The sequence below is a fragment of the Prunus dulcis genome, chromosome 6, assembly GCF_902201215.1.
Source record: "Prunus dulcis chromosome 6, ALMONDv2, whole genome shotgun sequence".
Taxonomy (NCBI): domain Eukaryota; kingdom Viridiplantae; phylum Streptophyta; class Magnoliopsida; order Rosales; family Rosaceae; genus Prunus; species Prunus dulcis.
Window position 1 is genome coordinate 5,729,446 of NC_047655.1, and position 20,756 is coordinate 5,750,201.

The following is a 20,756-nucleotide window of genomic DNA, read 5'->3' on the forward strand; positions in this document are numbered from 1 at the left end:
TATTGATATACCCTCGAATAATTACGTTGTAGGTCCAACCATTTGGAGAACAACCTTTCTCTTCCATTTCGAAAAGCAGCTTTTCTGCTTCACTTGTTCGGCCCCCAATACAGAGTCCATTAATCATTATGGTATATGTCCTTACATCCGGTTGAAGCCCTCTGGATGATAAACCACAAAAGAGTTCCCTTGCAGATTCAATTTTTTCAGCTACGCACAAACCTTTAATAAGAATAGTGTAAATCACAATATCTACATCCAACTTCTTGCCTTCCATCTCTTTAAACAGTTGGATTGCTGTAGAAAGTTGTTGGTTTTTACACAGGCCATCCAGTAGAATAGCATAAGTTTGAACATTTGGAAGTTGGCCACAAGCTTGCATCTCAGAGAACAACTTTTGTGCAACACCTAATTTCCCCACTTTGCAACAACCATCCACAAGAGTGTTATAAGTAATGATATCTGGAATCAGTCCCTTATGAGACATTTCCCGAAGTAGCATCATGGCCTCATCCATCATTTGGTGCCTACAATATCCATTTATCAATGTGCTATAACAAATAGCATCAACCATCGATCCCTTGCTAAGCATTAGTTTAAAAACTTTTCTAGCCTTGCTCATTTCTCCTCGCAAACAGAAACCATCCATAAGTGAATTGTACGTAACAGTATTAGGTTGAATATCCCTTTCAATCATCATTTCGACCACGCCTTCTGCTTCCCCAACCATCCCCTCCTTACAAAGTGTGTCTACCAAGACAGTGAATGTGCACACATCTGGAAAGATGTTTTTACTCACCATTTCATTCAACAACCTTGTAGCTTCTTTCCACTCGCCTAATTTGCAAACTCCATGAATCAAGGATGTATAGGTAATGACATTTGGGGCAATACCCTTGCTCATCATTTCTGAGAAGAGGTTCAGTGCATCATCAACTAGTTTATCCTTACAAAGACTGTCGATGATTGTGTTATAGACAACTAGGTCAGGCTTGCAAGCTCCTTCCTCCATCTTCCTAAGCAACTGAATAGCAGCACTGTTGTTACCTTTCATGCAAAAGCCCTTTACTAGTGTGCCATAAGTAACCACATCAGGCTGAAGATTACCTCCCGCAATCATTTTGTTGAAAATTCCTGCTGCCTCCGCCACTCTATTCTCGAGAAGAAAGCCGTTGATTAGAGTGGTGAAGGTAAAGACATCTGGTTCAAGACCAAGTTTGAAGAATTTCCCCAATACAGATAAACTAAACCCCATTTGGTTTAGATGACAATAACAATTTATGAGTATGGTTAGGGTATAAACATCATGTCCAATCCTCGACACACCCATTTGGTTATACAATGAGATGACGGCCGAGTAATGTTTCAATTTTGCAACTTGACCTAAGATTTTATTGAAACGGACAACAGAAGGCAGAGGGCGCATTTGAAGCATTCTATCGAACACATTGAAAGCATCCTCAACATTTGTGATTTTGGGTAAGTCTCTTTTTGGCTGCTCTAGTTGGGTTCTTGTAGATCTGATCGGTTTCGAAGGTTGAGAGTGAAAGAAAGCAAAGTAATTGTTGACGAAAACGAGAAAAGTGGAGTTAGAGTGAAGACAATTCATACCTCTGCTGCTCCAGCAATAACAAGAAGAAGAAGAAGCAGCAGTTGTAGTCCGTATCATCATCTTCAGCATCTCTGAGTAAAAGGGCGCTCAAACCTCCCTCCAACTGGTTTCCTCGAGAAAGCTCAAGTCCGTGTTATCATGAATTCCACCAAAACTTTCCTTTTTCTAAACTTGGATAAAAAGTTCCGTACCTCATCGTTTAGTGTTAAGATTTATTTTAACAGTTATTGAATATAAATAGGAGAATCCCTAGTTTACAAGCAAACTTTTACCATGCCCCCCTTCTTTCTTTTTTTTCATTATTGAATATATCAGTTAGTTCTTTTCCAAATTTTCTTCAGTGTTCAGTGTGTATTTCTTTTCTCTTTCGATAATTTCCGTATTTACAATTTAATGAACGAGTACAATTTGGGGAGGCATTTGAATTTCCTTGCTAATTTAGGATGTAAATGACTATCTTATTGGTTAAGGATTTAGGGTTTGTTTCTAGCTTTTGGCTTTGTATTTTATATTGTGTGTGAGAGGGAACCGTAGTATAACCGGGCGGCTATACTATTTTATTATAAAAATATCCACGTATAGCCGCTCCGTTATATTATTTATAAAACATAAAAAAAACAGGACCCGCATAGCGGGTAGCGCCCATTTTGCCATGTGTCAAAATAGTATAGCCGTCCAACTATACATATTGAAAAGACTATAGCCTCTAGTTTATACTATTTATTAAAAATAATTTTTTTATTTTTTATTTTAAAAAAAAAAAACCAATAACACTTCCCTGCTACTCTATTTTTAAAAAAAAAAATTAGAAAAAAAAATCATGTATAGCCGTACGGCTATACTATATTCTACATTGAAAATAGTATGGCCGTACTGCAATACTATTTTTTAATATAGAAAAGAGGGCCCCCGACCTTAGGGGCCACGTGTAAACACGTATTTTTAAAAAAATTTAACACATGAAGTATAGCCGCACGGCTGTACTCATTTTAAAAAAAAAAAAGATAAAGAACTTTTATCGATTATTAAGTCTCCGAAAAGATAAGAGTTCTTTGATAGACCAAGAGTACAAGACTAGTTTTTTTGGGTAAAAGAGTGCAAGGCTAGTAATAGCAAGCTTGTGTCTTAAAGGCATTGGCCTCCCATGAAACACCAAAAAGAAAAAAGTTCCTAAAAAGTGAGAATAAAACAATCCCACCCTTGCGTTAAATTTAAAATCGAGGATAAATTGTGTTTTTTTTTTATAAATATAGTAGATTCTTTATTATCTGCGCTTCTCTTCCACTCACTTTTCGTAGGAATCCATTTTCAGTCAATTATCGAGATCGAAACGAATCAAACAGCAAAAGCAAGCAATACTGGTTGAATATCTATAATTCCCTGGTCAAAATTATCACAAGATATGCGTGTCAAGCTACTGTTGGAATTTCAATTAACTTTACAAAAACAAATCAAGGGAAAATTTAAGAAAACTAATTTCAAAACTCACAAGGTTATTCCAGTCGCTAGGATGGGGGAAAATCAATGGTATTCTATATTGGACATGAACTCCAACCATGCAAAGATAGAACCTGATTCATGCTCCAATGATCAACGAAAAAGTGCTCGAGAAGAATTCAACCACTCATACCATTGCAATCTAGCCAACAGATGGGAAATTCACAATCAAACAGCAACTCACTCACTCTTACCCAACAATACATTCAGTATTAACAGTCACCCCGCTGTCTTTAGCGAATAGACTGTCAAAAAGCAGGCATATCTGGAACTCCCCCAGGGATTATGAAGCCCGAAGGCAACGCATATCTCTGAACATCATCATTGTGACTCCTGTTACCCGATTCTACATGTAGAACCGGTGGTTGTTTAGTCCACACAATTTCTCTTAACACATAATGTCAGGATCGATGCCAAATAAACATGGAAACTATCATTTTCTGGGGCAGGATATTAGAGAAAGCTACCATAAAATAGCTGGAAATCTAACCAGCTAAATCAACTGCACCAAACACAAAGGGCAAAACTTAAATAGTTAACAAGACTTCAATGCCAAGGAAAACAGAGATATCTACCTCATGTGAAGTACGCCACTTTACATGCAGTAGAACCAAACACATTGCAGCAGTGTGGGATTTCTTTAAGGCTCAATCCTTTCACACCTTGCAGCCAGTTTTGTCTTTGCGTGTGGAGAAACAGAGAGATAAGCTTCCCAATTCCATACCCCAACTTGTTGAATGTACAAAAAGGGATTGAAGAAGCTAACGGTCCAAGAGTGGGAGTTCAGTTAAAGCACTGAAACTGTCCATTAACCCACATATTTCATACCCATGTTCAAATAAACATAATAAGATCCCAAACTCCATAAGCAAGATTCTATAAGTTCTTTCTACGCTTAATTTCTATCTCTAGAAAGTAGGACTTCGATAGAAATACACAAAATAGATGAGGTTGTCAAATCACCAAGCCCCCTAATGGGCCACAGAAGATGTAATAAAGCCAACACTAAAACACAACTGCTAGCGTTTTACTCTTGCATTGCTTCTGCATGGTACTTCTCCAGCTCGGCATCAAGATCTTCAGCAGATACCTTTTCACCACCACGGCCTCTTCCACCTCCATTACCACTTCCACGTCCACGGCCCCCCCTTCTAGGACCACGGCCACCCCCGCCACGTATACGTCCAAATGCACCACCCCTACTCTGTCCACTGCTTAACAACCACAAAAAATACAAAATTCAGGACTCTGATTAATTAATATGTAGCACAGATTAGATAATGAGTATGCCACATCCAACAACAATACAGGTTCAGTCTTCCTGACTGCTACATCTCATGCCTCATACGCATGTATGAGGCACAACAAAACATCAGCTATGTTTGCAGCAGTAACTGAATTATGAAGCAACACCAGTTTCAGCCTCGTACATATACAAGTATCAACAAGTAAATGAAAGCCTGCATAGAGTTATGTAATGAGCACAGACAAACTTCCATGACTTTCAGCCCCCTCAATAATAATAATATTAAAATCTTATTGCTTCTAGCTTTATCCACTATAATAAGAGACTACAAGCAAAGTGATAATCAAGACTGCGAGTCTAGGTTTTCCCATTACAATAAAAGCATAGAAACTCTAAGGTTGCTCCAGTATAGACCATAAAATAGCTCCTAATAGACCCAATCCAATCATGCAAGGTCCCAATAGGCCCAACATCATCCAGCATATGCCAAATCAATGCTTGGGCCTTAGTGCTCTCGTATCCCTGTCAATTCTTGGCTAGAAAGATTAGTTATTACCAAAGGAAAAAAACCATTGTTGAAACTTTTGACACAAGCCAAGATGTAGAAAGTAAGCTGTTACGGAATCTTAAGATCAGAAACAGGACTCGTCATTGTAAAAACTAAAGATATAATGCCTCAAATCAGAGGCATTCATCTCTGGATACAAGAGCTTCTCGTAGCAATCAAAATTTAAAGAACCCCTTAATCCATTCAGGCATTTAACAGAAAATTCATTGTCAGGTCACAGGTTATTTGACAACTACCATCCACGATATCATTATATAAATATATGTATATATATATATATATATGAATTCTTCTCGAGACATTATTTCACGCTCTAGAAAACATAGTAAAGTAGTCCACATAATGATTTGCAGACACAGTAGACTTGTGACACTGTCACAACATTCCACATAAATATATATATATATATATGAATTCTTCTAGAGACATTATTTCACGCTCTAGAAAACATAGTAAAGTAGTCCACATAATGATTTGCAGACACAGTAGACTTGTGACATTGTCACAACATTCCGCATAAAAAACACATAACTCATAGAAATTCACAAGAAAGGGAAACATGGATACGCACACAGACCATGGAAAGAAAATTCTAAACCAAGAAGTAGGGTACAAAGACATACCCCCTAGGAACTCCATTCGAATTTCCAAAGTTGCCATTAGCAGCAGGGGGCAAAGTAGGAGGTCCGCCAGGTGTCGAAATGTTCGTTCCTACAATCTCTATCTTCATTGGTTTCCCATCAAGCTGAACATTGTTGTATCTTTTAACCGCGGCAACAGCATCTGGTCGTCGTGAGAAGACTACTTCTGCCGTTCCCTAAGAAAAATAATTTTTGTTCTAAACTACAGCAGAACACAAAGAATTCTCCAGAAGGACCAATTTATGCGAAACTTGACAAGATACCTTCGATCTCCCACTTCGGTCATAATGTACTCCATATCGCTTCAGGTCACCAACCTCTGAAAACAGTTCCTGCACATAGTGAGTTGACTTTAGAAAATTCGAAATTGTAAAATGCAATATTTCTGAACTGCTCATATTTCCCAAAAAGCCCAGGGCCAATTAAAAAAAATTACTCATACTCTAATTGAATCAATTAAACTTGTAAACAAAAACCCAATCAAATTACAATATAAGATTAAATAAAAACATCTTAATACAACAGAACAAAAAGGAACTAATGTAATAGTGAAAAAAAATTTCACTTTGAATATATGTATTCAAAGGAAAGATTTGGGTTTGCCTTCTTAGTTCAAATTGTTTGCCTCAATTGTTGAACGAAGGCATAAAAAGGGAGTTTCAAGTTTGTTGCAAGTATTTGATTTGGTTAGCATAAAAGATTTAATGTTTATAAAGTCTGATGAAAAATTTAAAACAAGAATCCAAATCCAAACCCTTAGTTTCAAAAGCAATCCACAGTCTACGGAAAAAAGAAACCCAATTATGATAAATCACAAATCATCGAAAGAAATCACTTTGTTAGAAAACAGATCCAGCTATAAATAAGAATTGTGAGATAGCTAAATTACAGAAGCTTAAAAAGTACAAAGCTTCAAGTTATTTCAATACAGAAAAGAGAAAATTACCTTAATGTCCTCGTTGGAAACGCCATAATCGAGATTGGAGATGTAGAGCTTGGTTCCAGTTTCAATGGCCGAGGCTCTTCCAGCTTGAGCCGGGAACGCCGCCGCCCCCTGATCCGTATACAGGTCGTGTTGCCACGCGGTCTCCGGCGCCTAAATCCCCAAAATTTATTATTAGTTTAATTCAACTTCAACTTGAGAAGATAGATCAGAGCCAAAGCCAGAGAGATTTGCTTCTACCTTGGCCGCCGCATACGGCGTCGTACGATTGGCGGCACGATTGGGCAACCGGCGGGCGGGTCCGGGTCCTGAGGCCCGGCCACGGCCTCGAGCGTTGCCCGATCCGGATTTCTTGCTGGTCTTGATGAGGTCGTCGAGGGACATGTTTAGAGGGTCCTGCATCTTGTTTGACTAGAGAGAGAAACGAAACCCTAGGAGAGAGAAAGTGGGTTAGGGTTTTCTAGCGGAGGTGGAGAGAAATGTTGAAAGTTTAGAAGTTTCAAAGGGTAGGGTACGCGAGTAAGAGAGAAACCAAAGGCGATGAGAGAGGTAAGAGAGAGAAAACAGTGTTTGGAGGCTTGCGGTTTATATTGGGGGTGTTTTAAATTAAATATTTTATTAATTAAAACGCACAAATGGGGCGTCCAGGTGTCGTGGTGTAGTTGGTTATCACGTCAGTCTAACACACTGAAGGTCTCCGGTTCGAGTCCGGGCGACGCCATCTGTTTTTAAGTTTTCTTTTTCTTTTCTCAAATTTTCCACTATTCATCTGTGTTACAGTTTTTTATGTACCTCAAATACTTGCTTGGTTTTGTCTTCTTCACCCTTTGGCTTTTAGGTTACAATTGTTTTCCAAAACGAATAAAAATATACTCCAAAAAGCTGCATTAGAAATTGAATATAGATCCCCTCTTTCAATATCGCTTATATATTTTATAAAAAATTGAATATATATTTGGTTTGATGAGAAAATATAAAAGCACTTTCAAGTAACCAAAAACATTTATAACTCCGTTCTTCAATAGAAAAATTTATAAGTTATGTTAAAGCATTCCCAAACCACAATTAGTTTAAAGTTAGACATGAGAAAACTTTTCATCCAACCTTTATATACATTTTATTAGAACAAGTTAAAATTGTAAGCCACAGATACCTTGTGGCCTATAAGCATTAAAATAGTAATAATAATAAAAATTAACGTTGAGATTAATCTTCAATTTGATGAAATGGTAAATTGAGACGTGCATTAAAACTCCATGTCATGCCCTCACTCAAAGGCGGACCCATTTCTTAAAAAACTTAAAACAACACTCAACTTTTGTATTTTCTAGTTTTACCCCCTCAGCAACATTAAATGTCCACTTCGAACTTTCTCTTCCCTTTTCTCTTCTTTCTCTTTCCCTCCCACCAACAAATGAAATAATTTTCTTTTCAATGAGAAGCACATCACTTCTCTCGAAGCCCTGAAGCTTTTCTTCCTTCTTTCTTCTCTCTCTTTCCCCTTCCGTTTTTCTCCTTGCCCTCTATATCTAAAGACCATGAAACTCCAAGACGACAAAAACTCTTCCGAAGTAAGTTGTGTGTTGTATTTTTGGCCCACACAGAGAAAAAAATTATGGATCTGCTATTGCTCTCACTTAATCTTTTATACATTGTGTTCATGTGCTCAATGGCACCATACATTTACTTGGTTGAGATTCATTATTATAACAAAATACGGCATTTTATGATATTTTTTTGTTGTTGTTGAAATAGTACAATGTCATTTAACTATCCAAGGTTACAGACTCAATGGGACAAACGTTGCCTCATCAAAATTTTGCCTAAAAAAACCTAGTGAGAAAAACCTTAGACGAAAGAAAAAAAGTATCGCACACACCATAAAAGGCTACAAACTAAAAACTAAAAACAAAACCAAAATATCAGCGTGAATTTGAAGAGACACTTTGTTATTTTGGGACATTTTGTTAAGACTAGCACTCTTCTTTCCATATATACCAAAGTGGAAAATCAGTCTCAAAAAGAGTAAAACAAGACAAAGTCAACTCTCTGAGTGAACTAAAGAAATTGTTTGTGATTGCTTTTTAAAATGTGAATATTTCTTTGTTTTTGTTTTTTTCGTAAAGAAATGTTTAAAATGTGTTTAGATAACCAAAAGAGTTTCTGACATCAATTGACCCCAAAAAAAAAATTGTAAAATTCCTACTAAAGTATTCCAATAGTTTGGAATTAGACATGGTGATAATTTTTCATCCGACCTTTATATAGTTGATTGGCACAAGATATTCCTTTATATAGTTGATTGGCATAAGATATTCCTTTATCGGATAAATATAATCATTAGGTTGACTGTATTTCACAAGATAAGTATTGGCTGCACATTTTTTGATGCTTGGCAAATTGTTGAAATATAAATATATGAGAAATAAAATAAAAGGAATTCACTTGTTTGTGTTTTATTCAACAAATCCACTTCCTATTAATAAGTGAAATGATTTTATCCGAGGACATGTGTCATGTCCATGGGATAGCTGATTGAGTTGATATGACATAGGAAAGGATTGGAACAAAAACAAAAAATCATCAATTGTAAAAAATAATACAAATATATAAGGGCCCAACCGGGTTCGAACCGGTGACCTCTTGATCTGCAGTCAAATGCTCTACCACTGAGCTATGGACCCATTTGCTTGTTAACTTTCCTGGCGCCAGGTATTTATTCAAGATTTCTTTTCTTTTTTGGGTGTATATTAGCCCTTTAATTGGGCCTGAATAGTTTTACTTATTATAAGGCCTACCCATAGTGACAGAAAAATAAGCGTATCCTGTTTTGGTTTTTTACAGCTATGGTTGGCATTTTTTTACTGATTTTTAAATTCCTGTTTTTTGTTTTTTGTTTTTATGTTTTTTGTCATTCGCTTGGGAGGGAGAGGAGAGTATTATATTGGGTTGTCTCAAGATTGTCTTCTATGTGAATCGAACCTGAGTGCACTTATAGGGGGAGGGGTAGAGTATGACCCATTTTCTAATGTGATGCCAACCCATGTGCGTTTTTAAATTCCAGTTAATCATGGTTAGATTCTAAAATATCCATTTAGAAACTGATGATGTTTCCATTGTTTGCATAATATTGCATGACATGGTCTTTCAACCTTACCAAAAACTGCGGATTAATTAGCTAGTGAGAGCTACCGGTGGCCAAATCTTAGGAGGCTACCAGAAACATTCAAACATTCAACACAGCCAAAACAAATCAAAATAAAGAAGGGATGCCTAATATTCTACTAAAATTCGCCATAAACTTAACAAGTTAACCATGGATATAATCTGAAATGTAATCCAAGAAAATAAATAAGTAAAACCATTGAGCTATTGAAGCATCTAAAAAAGAATTACATGGAACTTTATATTAGTTTCTAGAGAACAACATCAAGCCATCATCAACCTCTCTGCGTCTCTGTGTCCCCTCCCACAAGGCTAAGGACCGCACCACAAAAGCCGAACCCGCCACAATCAAAGCAGCAAACACCGTAGGCACAAAGAAATCCAAGTTGGACCTCCGAACCACGTTAGTCGGGAAGCACATTGCCTCTCTTGGATAATCCAAGGGTATTCTAACAAACCCCTCTCCGGCACAAGACTTGGAGAAAGGCGAGGAGGGAGATATGGCCGTGACGAACGCAATCTCAGGAGAGAAAGAAGCCACGGCCACTGTCACCGTCAGAAAAAGAGTCCAGGTGGCTGCATAGAGAAAAACCGGCCACCTGGACGTGAGGGCTCGGAGAAGTGAGCGGAGGAACGGGAGAGACATGTCACGAAGTTGTGGAGGTTTGTGGAGGAAGGTGGGTTCAGGGTGTTAACAACATTTATGGGACGGAAGATAAGGGGGTGGAAGCACGTTGAGTGTTGCTGATCATTTTCAATTTTTCATGGTTTTTTTATTGTTATTACAAATTTGTCCCTTGGTTGTTGGTTCAGTTGCATCGTTCGCGCCTTAGAGGCTCTCACGATTTTCTTCTGTAATAATTAATTAAACTTTCATCCACCACAAAAAAAGGTCAATTAATGAATATTCAAATTTATTTGATGAACCAGTCCAAGTTCCACTGTCAAGTCTAGGATGGAGAAACTCAGGTAGTGTAGGCGGTTGAAGATGAATTCTGAAAACCAAATCATGGAATGTGGCTGTAGTTGGCAATCCAATGGATCTTCAAAGGGAAGTTCATCTCTTTGAGACCAAGAAATAGTGGAAAACCAAAAGGCATGTAAAGCAAAGCTGAGGCAATCAAATTGGTCTCTTAGCAAGAAATATTGGAAAACAATCGACCACTATTTTCAGTTGTTGATTACAAACCAAGATTCCAAATAAGCTTGGTTATAGCCTACGAACAATTACATACCACTTTCAACTTGCCAAGCCTATAACTGCTGCATCAGGAAGGTGACCCCCGGGAACTTCTGGGACCGTGCATATATCATATCGCTGCTCAGGATGTGATGCCATTACCATCAAACCCATGTTGCAGCAATGGAAGTGAACTCAGATGCAGCCAGGAAGATGTCCTTGCAGTTATGTGAACTATAAATTGGTCGTCTGTGGAATGTCCAAGCTCACCGTTCTTGGCAAGTAGCAACTTGCATGATTACATGTAACAAGACACCGGAATGGCCGTCTGCACCCTCCTGCAAACTGTCCACAATTATTAAGTAGATCTCCTTCTCTAGTCTCCAGACCATTTTATTTTTCTCAGTTTGTGAAAATCTGACTCAAATGAATATAAGAGGTGAAGAATGAGGGAGCATTCAACATGGCCACTTTAGCTTCACACTCCACTGTTGTGCATGTTAAACACCTCAACCTGAAATATTTCATTTAAAACTTTAGAAACCAGTAGAAAAGGACATGTTTATCCTTTCTGATATCAGACAAGGTTACCATGAACAAATTTCAAGACTTTGAATCCCAAGTTTTCCACCAAGTTTGAGAGAGAGAGAGAGAGAGAGAGAGAGAGAGGTTTGTACAAAACTTATGATTACACATGAAGGGAAGGATGAATTTACCTTAACAAGGCAAACTCCACGAGTAGTCCTTGTACTCATCATGGCCTTAATATGATCATTACCCTGAAAAAATATTTGTATTCCTTCATCACAGTCAATACCAAACACCGTCCACGAGCAAATCAGAGGTTCAGCCATCCATTTTAGCACATTCGCAAGTTTTGACCAGCATATTTGTAGATTCAACAATTAACAAATCCTGCATGATTCCAAGTTTATTTACTCCAATAAGCATTGCAGTGCCAAAATCCAAGTTAAGTCAGCAAGCCTAAATCTCCCATCTTGAAATACCTTCACTTTGCACATGTAAAGCCGGGGAGCTTTTTGTTTTTCATTACTGGACCAATGTGCGCCATTTGTTGTAATGACCTTAATAATAAGGGTGCCAACCTTCTGAGGATGAGCAGGTTTACCCTAGTCAAAGGATCTGAAGATAATTCCCTAACAAGGTGCCGAGCCTCCTGTTATAATGTAAAGCCTCATCAATATTTGTCACTCAGATTTATTTAGTCAATGGGCAAAGGGTTAAAAATTACAAAATAAGAAGCAAAAACCAATAGCAATGAGAATGTCAGATAAAGAGGACCAATATATGCAGATTAACATGCATGATCATAAGAATCTCCTTACATTGAAGATTGATAAAAACAACTAAATGATTCTGTGACAGAAAATGGAAATAGCTAAGTAGGTTTAAGGGACTTCACCCTGCAATTTCAGTAGTTCTAGTATTTGAGGACCAACCAGACTGAGCAGTAGGGCTTCCAGTGAAAGAGTTCAAAGTCATTACAGACCAGATTATAAATCTTGGGGACAAGTCTAACTGTTTTGGCGTTGAATGCCAACAAAAAATACCACAAAGAAACTTTCAAGAACAGAGACAACTTGAAGGTCCAAGACATGCACCAGGCAGAAAGTTAGTTCTACTGTCCGTGGCCTTTTTCTTTTTGGCAATGGGTGGCATCCTTCCCCCTCTCATATAATGCCCCTCCCTGTCGCAGTCCATACTTAAATGGAATGCATACCACAAGATAAACAGACCATTAGACTATTTTCTACAACTATAACATACATAACTAAGTTGGAAACTTAACAAAACAACAGTCTGTGCCAGGATGAAATACTTTACCAAATTGCTCAGTCAACAGCTTGAAATACGGGAATTTGAGTTAGAGAACAGTAAGATGTGAGGTTTCCTTCTAGTTTTCCCACCATCAGCTTGTAGGTCCATTGACACCATCCTCTTCATTCCAACAATGTGCCCAAATATTAAAGAGAAGGGATAACTTAGTCTTTTACTCTTTGGCTTCAGCCAAAGAACAAAACAGAGGCAAATGAAAAAACACCATACAAGAAACCAAATAACGGTAGTGAATACACAGGAGATGACCATTGCTGCCATCGTTCCAGTAATCAGGGCCAGAATAACAACAATGGCATGCTTATACTGAAGGTCTTGATGCTATTAGGTAGCATAAACTAATAATACACTACCAAACAACGCTGCTTCTCAAAATTAGTCATGAGGTGATGCAGCACTGAAAGAGAGACCCTATAAGAGTTTCCCAACTCTTAGCTAAACCCTGCAAGTTAATATGTGAACAGACAAGGATTTAAGTACTTTTGGAACAATTTTGATGAACCAAACTCTCCACATTCAGCTATAAGAGCATTGTCAGGAAAAATATGAACATGAAAGTGATATTTGCACAACACTTTCCACAGGCAGGCTCAGCAACCAACAAAACATGTCAATGCCCTCCCTGCAAAAGGACATACTCTTCTGGTAAATTACACTCACAAATAAAAGAAGTGAATCATGTTACGGCATGAAGGGAATCGCTTTGGATCTCAGTATCCCATTGCAAAAATTGAAGTGTTTTTGCAGTCATGTCATTGCAAAAATATGGATACTAGCATGCGTTGGACATATAAAACCATTAACTACAGCAACCCATATCAAGCAAACAAAAGACCCAGATTTAAACAATCAAAAGGACCAAACCCCAACACCAGAATCATAGAAAACAAAAACAGGTATGAATTTGGGTAAAATTCATAGTGAATAAAAATATTAGTCCCATATCACACATACAAACATTCACATCAGAGTACAGCACAATTTAATGTCGCATTTTCATATTATGAATACAAATTAAAGAAGAATACTCGTAAATTTAAATAAAGATAAGCAATTGGGAAAAACGAACTTCCATTAGAAATTTAGACTACGACAGAACAATCAATACTTACTTACATGAAAAGCATCAAAACCCACAAACCCTAACCCTAATTTCTTCACACCCCCATCCCTAAACCCAAAACACATAAATCCAACTCTTCAAGAGCTAGTAAACTTGGTAACAGCCTTGGTCCCCTCAGAAACAGCGTGCTTGGCGAGCTCACCAGGAAGCACAAGTCTCACAGCTGTCTGGATCTCCCGAGAAGTAATCGTGGGCTTCTTGTTGTACCTTGCAAGCCTGGAAGACTCCTGAGCGAGCTTCTCGAAGATATCATTGATGAAGCTGTTCATTATGCCCATGGCCTTGCTGGAGATCCCGATATCAGGGTGGACCTGCTTCAGCACCTTGAAGATGTAGATCTTGTAGGTCTCTACGCTCTTCTTCGATCTCTTCTTCTTCTTATCTCCGGCGGCAGCTCCGGCTTCCTTCGGGAGCTTCTTGCCGGCCTTGGGCTTCTTCTCAGCTGGGGCTTTCTCAGCCACCGTAGACTTCTTCTCCTCAGCTGGCTTTTTCTCGGCGGGCTTCTTCTCGGCTTTGGGCGCCATCGACAATTTTCTCTTTTTCTGGCTCGGGGAAGGAAATGTAGACTTTGACAAGAGGAAATTGCGAGGACTTGCAAATTGTGAGATGAGGAGGAAGGGGTTAGGCCTGATATTTATAGTAGGTCGTTTCTTCGTCTTTTTGTTGGAAAGGTGCGGATCGGTGACATGGTGAGCAACGGCCGTTGGATTTTGTGGAGTAAAATTGGAGATCGACGGCTTCAATCGATGCGTAAAGTACCGGTTTGCTTGTTCATTGGGGTGTGCACGTGTTGTGTTTTGCTTGGTTTAAATGAGAAGGTGCGGATCGATGAGCTGGAGGGAAATGTTCTTATTGTTCGCCTGGTAAAATAGTTTTATGTGGTAATGTTTTCATACATATATGTATTTCAATTACCATTATGTGCGTCCACAAATGACCCAAGAATAATAATAATAAGTTACAAACAAAAAAAGAAATCCAAATTACAAGACCTGTTTTAACAAATTGTACATAGTTTAATAAGGGGAACAAATCAGGTGCGGAATTATCGATCAGGCTATACTGGGCAACTTTTTAAATCTATTCTAGCCCATGTTGTCTTTGAAGGAAAACAAAATTAAACCTATATAGCCCATCAACTTGCCGTTTTCACTTGTGATTAGGACCCCTGTTTTGTGGTCTTCTTGGCGGTTTCCCCATTATTTCTATAAAGACATCTTTTCATATAAAAATGAAAAAATTACAACACATTAATAGGGAAATATTATTCTTCCAAAGTCTGTTTTGTGGTTATCTTGGCGGTTTCCCCATTGTTCTTATGTTAACCTTTTTGTTGCATTTAATCTATATTTGTTTTTTGTTAAATTTATTGGAAATTAGTTTATAAGGCTATGATCTAGCGTGGTTTATATGAGTTAATATATACTTTTATTTCTAGAAAAAAATATAGAAATTGTAAGTTAAAAAATATCATTAAATTTTCATGCAAGGTCGTTTGGTGAATAGGGTTATGTAGTTAGACAAGATTTATAATCCTAATAATATGTTTGGTTGCCTAAAAACAATTATATATAATCATACTAGGCCAAATGTGGTAGGATCCAATATATTGGGATTGGATTAGATTATATATAATCCTACTAAGTTCATAATAGCACATTTTAATTAATTCAACCCCTTAATGATGTGTGTACTATTAAACACATCATTAAATTAACGTTATCATTTTCAATCCAACGTCATCCTATTCTTTTTCATAATCCAATTTCACTCACCAAAACATGACCTGGATCTCTTGTTTTTGTGAATTCAGCATTTTGTCGTAGTTAAGACAAAGGTGTTCCATCGCATGCTCCTAACTTATAATCATCAGAAATAAAGTAGCCGGTGTTTGTTTGTTAATTTATTTTATTTCTCTTGATAAGGTAGGCTTCATTTGAGTTACAAGGGAAATGTTCCTATATTTTTTTACCGGGGGAAAAAAATAACCATTCAAGTATTGTTGGGCACAAGATCGGTTGTGCCATTTTCAAACCGAGTAGACTCCAATTTGACACTTGTTTTTATGTTTACATTAAAAAAGTGTAATCCAAGGTTACAAAATGAGAATACTCATGGGTATCATGTATACGTGTATGAGTCTTTAAGTACCGAGATAGTTTTTGTGCGCTACATATGTGGCTCACTCTCTCCCTTTCAATTGGAATCTTGTACAATCAAAGATTCTATCACGCATTGCAATCAATTAGAATGGTAGATGTAACGTTGGCTTTTTCATGTGCTTGAAATCATTGAGGTTGTTAAGTTAGTGATTTTCGCTTCATAAGATTATAAGTAAGAAATATTTAATACTTTTTTTTTTTTTTTCAAATTTCAAGTATACAATTGATGTGTTTAACTTCAGATGAATATTAGATTTGAAAATGTGTATAAGTTTGGGAAAAAGGAAAGACAACCAAAAAAAAAAAAAGTGTATTGTAATTGTGCTAAATAACCAAAAAACCTAGGAGAATGAAAAGAATAATGGGAAATAGCTTAAAATGACACCCATTTTATAATTTTAACTAAAAATACCACCCCTTCCCAATTTTTGTACAACTATCACCTATAAATATAAAATTATTGTCCACTTATTGCTGATTTTTCACAAGTTCAGAAATTTTGTTCTCTCTTAGCTCACACAGCTCTCTCTCTCTGGCACAGCTCTCTTTCTCTTTGGTATCTGTCTATCACAGCTCTCTGTGTCTCTCTTGGATCTCTCTATCTTGGCTCCCTCTCTCTTGGCTCTCTCTCTCTCTCTAGGACAACTCTATGTCTCTCTCTTTGTTCTCTTTCTCATAGAACAGCTGTTTCTCTCTCTAGCTTTGTTATGTCTCTTTCTCCCCTATTCGATCTCTTGCTCTCTGTTTGGAATCGCGAACCCCTCCCTTTAGCTATGTCTTCTGAATAGTTGCTTGCAACCTTGAAGCTCTAGTGGATTGCCGACCTCGAAAAGGTAGTGTTGATGGTTATTTTCTTAATATCAGTGGGATTATGTGAAATGGGTTATAGTTTGATTGTTTGGGTTTGTGTTAAATTCGTTTTGGCTTTAATTTCTTTGGGTTAGGTTTTGTTGAATATTCATGCTCATTCATCTGGGTTTGTACCAATTGCATTTAGATTGGTCTGGATATGTGAATCTTGAAACTTGGGATTTTCCATTTGATGTAGTAGATCTGTATAGTGTGATTCTGATGTGTTACTGGTGTACTGCTGTTGTGTTCCTCTTATTTTACAGTCGTATTGCTGTTATATTGCCATTATATTGCTTATATATTGCTGCTAAATTGCTACTATATTGCAGCTATATTGTGGTTATATTGCTATTGTATTATATGGTTATTGTGGTTATATTGTGTTAATGAAATGTTGTTTTGTCATGGTCAGAAATGGAGACAATTGTTATTCTCGTGTGCTACAATGGAAAATGGGTCACCTCGAAGAAGATGTGCAAATACGAAGGGGGTGACTCAAAAGGCTTAATAGTTCCACGGACCATCAAATTTGCTGAACTGTTGGACCGTGTGCATCAGATTGGTAATACAAACAGCAGGGAAGACAAGGTTTGCTTAAAATTCTCAGTTTTGGTGGCCTCGAATGAGTGGAAGCACATAAAGATTGAGGACGATGATGATGTCAATTTTTTTTATGAAGTACAATTCCGAGGTAACACCTTCAAAACTAGCTCCCTTACTCGTGAGTATAGAAGATAAAGGACTGACAAATGATGTAGTTCATAGTATGCATATCACGACAGATAGTAGTCGGATGGGTCATTCTTCAGTTGCCATTGTTGAAAGCAATGAAGTAACTTGGAATAATACAAATGTCACTGATGTGGGAGGTGAAGTAGGGACAGATTTTATGGATATGATTGATTTTAGCAAGGTGGAGGAGATGCATGGTGGTGATAATGGTACTGAAAGAAATGAAGTGTCAGTGTACTCTGCCCCTCCTAATTTGGGCTGCTTGAACACAGCTGCCCAGTTGCCAATAATGCGTTTAGGAGGAGAATCTGAACCCACTCGTCAACATTATTGGAGTCAAATGGGTGAACAAAATCGGTACAATGCAGCCGGTGTAAATGATGAAGAAGCATATTTGGACAGCGGGTTTTCACGAAGTGATTGGAATCCGAAAATTACAGTTGGGCAAATTTTCTCTAGTAAGAAAGCATTGTTGACGGAGTTACGGTTGACGGCATTAAGAGGCCACTTTGAATTTAAGGTGCAATTCTCTTGTAAAAACAATATTCCATTGCGCAATGTATCTTAGACAATATGATTTGTGTTGCTTTGGTAGGTCATGTAAACTCTACTTTTATTTGTGGTGGGTTTCGTGTTATGTTGAATGGGAATTCTTTTAAATTTGCATAATTTGGGTTGCATTGCTACAGCATACTGTATTGCTGACAGATTGCTATTATATTGAACTTTTATTGTACTGGTATTGCTTCCAGATTGCTATTATAATTTGAGTGCGAAATTAAAGGGACTGGAATGTAATTCCAAATGGATCCAAAACATTAAAGTTCTTAGAATTCCTATATTACACAGTTACTGTGATACTCCGACTATACCTTCTTTTCTGATTACAAATTCGGCCGATGCATAGGCCAGATGTGGGGCAAATACAAGGTGAAATGTCCTATGTGTTTGACTACATATACTTGTTGAAGGAGCATTACGAATGTTAACCTCAATAGATTGCTCATGTCTTGCCAAGAACACTCTTGAATTTATGCAATGTGCCCAAGCCAGTCCCAAAGCTGGACTCACCCGTCTGCCTGATGTGTCCAGGGACTCCAAGTTTCCCAACCTCACCCCATTCACTTTATCATGTGGCCCAATAAAATCCACCACTTGGTTGGTGACAACCACCGCCAACCCAAACTTATTTGCTAAACCCTTCAATGTCCCAGATATGTTGAAGAAGAAATTCAGTCCGTTGCAATCTAGACAATAACAAGCAATAAACAATCAGCACTTATCAACAGCCGATTATAGGATATTAAGTGAAAAATAAACAAAAAATACATAGCATAAACAAAACCCCAGCTATTTACAACTGACCTACTAATTCAATAGCTCAAAGCCACATCTCAAGACACCCAGTACTCTACCACTCCTGCATAATATAATATCTAAAGACACATCTCAACACACCAGATAATCATGAGACAGCTTCAGCTAGAATGGGAATGTGCGGTAGCACAAGCCTAATTGAGAACAATTCAAGACTAACGATAGAAATCTATCTGACTAGAAAGAGTTTTAAAAAACAAGAAGACATCGGGAAAGAATTGATTGACTTCAAGGTATAATGTAATGGAACATCCTATGAATTAGTGGCAACCACAATAATGACTCCACTATGGCCCTCCTTTCAAATGTAAGAAAATGAATGAAATTGGCACCATCCTTTCAGTTTTTTCTTAACAAAATAAGAGGTCTGTATGTATTCTCTACTTTATCGATATCAAAGATAAATTAATAAATAAACCATCAAAACTGTATAAAATGTTTGTAAGACATGTACAATTACAAAATTATAAGTTCTCCTCATAAACAAAGTTCTCTAAGTATCCATACACAAACAAGAAAAGCAAAAGCTTAAAGAGTTAGCTTATAGCAAAATCAATGTCCCCATTTCTCTAAACCACACCTGCTGGTGGTAGGTTCCCATCTTCACTCATTTCCCGCTTTCTTTTAAGCAGACAATGATCAAGCACAAAAGAGCAAACTTTTAAAGAACTCATATTACACCACATATAGTTCTAAAGAAAACTTATCCATATCCAATATGCAAGCCCTAAAGTTAGTAAACAGAGTTATAAAAAAATATGTCAAATTAACAAGCATTATTCTCAAACAAAAAGTATGATATGGTTGGGAGTTTACAAGTTCAAAATGATATACACAGGTTAATTGTCTTAGACTTTAGATATCATCTTCAACAAAGAAAATACATACCGATTAGACTTGTAAGAAGGTTAAATGCAATGGTCATAAAGACCCATAGTAAGCCACCAAATACCAATCAATAACTGCTACAAAAACCATAATAAAACCATAATAAACTAAAAATACAACAGCACTAAAATGCCAACACAACATCACTACATTAGCAATACACTAGCAAAAAAACAACAATACGACATCAATAGCAACAACAAAACAACAGCAGTGCAAGCATCAGTCCACAAAGAACAAACCCATTCACTATTTCAAACAAGGAATCATCATACTAAGATCATTTCAGAGAAACCCCAAAACCAATTTCAGTGAAACCCCTAAACCAATTTCAGAGAAACCCCTAAACCTTCAACCAATTTCGAACAAACCCCTGAACCAATTTCATAGAAATGCATAAACCCTAAACCAACTTCAGAGAAACCCTTAAACTGTCAGAAAATGACGATGAACAGTACCTGTTCAAGGTGAATGATGGAGTTGAGCTTCGATGAACAGATTTCGCTGGGAGAGGAAGAGAGAAGAGAGAGTCAGAGCTGAGCGACGAGAGATTGAGAGCTGAGCGACGAGAGAGTGAGAGCTGATCGACAAGAGATGAGAGAGTGAGAGCAAAGCGATGAGAGAGTGAAGAGAAACTGAGAGACGGAGCCAGAGAGCTGAGAGAGAACTTCAGCAAAACTGATAGAGAACTTCAGCAAAAGTGATATGTGTGTAATAAGGGGGGTTATAAGTTATAATTATAAAAATGGTGGCATTTAGAGCTATTTCCCAAGAATAATTGACTTGGGCCTAAAACACAAAGCCACCCAAACCAAGCCGCCCAATAGTAATTTGGGTTCATTTTGTAAATCACATCAATTAACAATTGACTAGCTTGTTACATTCAATAAGTAATTGTTATGTTAAACAATTG

The 20,756-nt window shown here is 37.4% G+C and overlaps 3 protein-coding genes, 1 long non-coding RNA gene, 2 other non-coding genes and 1 pseudogene across 8 annotated transcripts in view; 1 reads left to right on the top strand and 6 right to left on the bottom strand.

Annotated features, from left to right (window-relative positions):
• Positions 1-1,784, bottom strand: part of LOC117629529 — a 2,027-nt pseudogene extending 243 nt beyond the window's left edge. The window contains exon 1 of the transcript XR_004586114.1: positions 1-1,784. This exon is cut by the window's left edge and continues 243 nt beyond it. The product of XR_004586114.1 is annotated as a putative pentatricopeptide repeat-containing protein At1g12700, mitochondrial (transcript).
• Positions 1,785-3,063: 1,279 nt separating this feature from the next.
• On the bottom strand, positions 3,064-7,090 carry LOC117631024 (THO complex subunit 4A). 2 transcript variants are annotated; one of them, XR_004586287.1, is made up of 6 exons: positions 6,748-7,090; positions 6,511-6,660; positions 5,828-5,896; positions 5,547-5,740; positions 3,685-4,320; positions 3,064-3,611 (listed from the first exon to the last, which is right to left on the bottom strand). XR_004586287.1 is itself a non-coding variant. In XM_034363942.1 (5 exons), the coding sequence occupies exons 1-5, from the start codon at positions 6,907-6,909 to the stop codon at positions 4,137-4,139; spliced, it is 759 nt and encodes a 252-aa protein (XP_034219833.1). In that variant the 5' UTR covers positions 6,910-7,090; the 3' UTR covers positions 3,215-4,136. The 2 variants fall into 2 exon arrangements, 1 of the variants encoding a protein (XP_034219833.1); XM_034363942.1 differs by having other exon boundaries at positions 3,215-4,320.
• Positions 7,091-7,154: 64 nt separating this feature from the next.
• On the top strand, positions 7,155-7,228 carry TRNAV-AAC. The gene has a single exon. It is a non-coding gene; the product is annotated as a tRNA-Val (tRNA).
• A 1,891-nt stretch (positions 7,229-9,119) lies between these two features.
• On the bottom strand, positions 9,120-9,191 carry TRNAC-GCA. The gene has a single exon. It is a non-coding gene; the product is annotated as a tRNA-Cys (tRNA).
• Positions 9,192-9,755: 564 nt separating this feature from the next.
• On the bottom strand, positions 9,756-13,528 carry LOC117629749. The gene is made up of 2 exons (XM_034362341.1): positions 11,569-13,528; positions 9,756-11,366 (listed from the first exon to the last, which is right to left on the bottom strand). The coding sequence occupies exon 2, from the start codon at positions 10,316-10,318 to the stop codon at positions 9,917-9,919; it is 402 nt and encodes a 133-aa protein (XP_034218232.1). The 5' UTR covers positions 10,319-11,366; positions 11,569-13,528; the 3' UTR covers positions 9,756-9,916.
• An 84-nt stretch (positions 13,529-13,612) lies between these two features.
• Positions 13,613-14,438, bottom strand: LOC117629745 (probable histone H2B.1). Its single transcript, XM_034362338.1, has one exon. The coding sequence runs from the start codon at positions 14,354-14,356 to the stop codon at positions 13,910-13,912; it is 447 nt and encodes a 148-aa protein (XP_034218229.1). The 5' UTR covers positions 14,357-14,438; the 3' UTR covers positions 13,613-13,909.
• A 3,909-nt stretch (positions 14,439-18,347) lies between these two features.
• LOC117629752 lies at positions 18,348-20,344 on the bottom strand. The gene is made up of 2 exons (XR_004586154.1): positions 20,302-20,344; positions 18,348-18,825 (listed from the first exon to the last, which is right to left on the bottom strand). It is a non-coding gene; the product is annotated as an uncharacterized LOC117629752 (long non-coding RNA).
• Positions 20,345-20,756: the final 412 nt, after the last annotated feature.

Coding starts and splice junctions, on each gene's coding strand:
- LOC117631024 (XM_034363942.1), bottom strand. CDS start 6,909: ATGCAGGACCCTCTAAACATGTCCCTCGACGACCTCATCAAGACCAGC. Junction 6,661..6,747: donor CGCCGTATGCGGCGGCCAAG/GTAGAAGCAAAT, acceptor TTGGGGATTTAG/GCGCCGGAGACCGCGTGGCA. Junction 5,897..6,510: donor TTTCCAACGAGGACATTAAG/GTAATTTTCTCT, acceptor CACTATGTGCAG/GAACTGTTTTCAGAGGTTGG.
- LOC117629745 (XM_034362338.1), bottom strand. CDS start 14,356: ATGGCGCCCAAAGCCGAGAAGAAGCCCGCCGAGAAAAAGCCAGCTGAG.
- LOC117629749 (XM_034362341.1), bottom strand. CDS start 10,318: ATGTCTCTCCCGTTCCTCCGCTCACTTCTCCGAGCCCTCACGTCCAGG.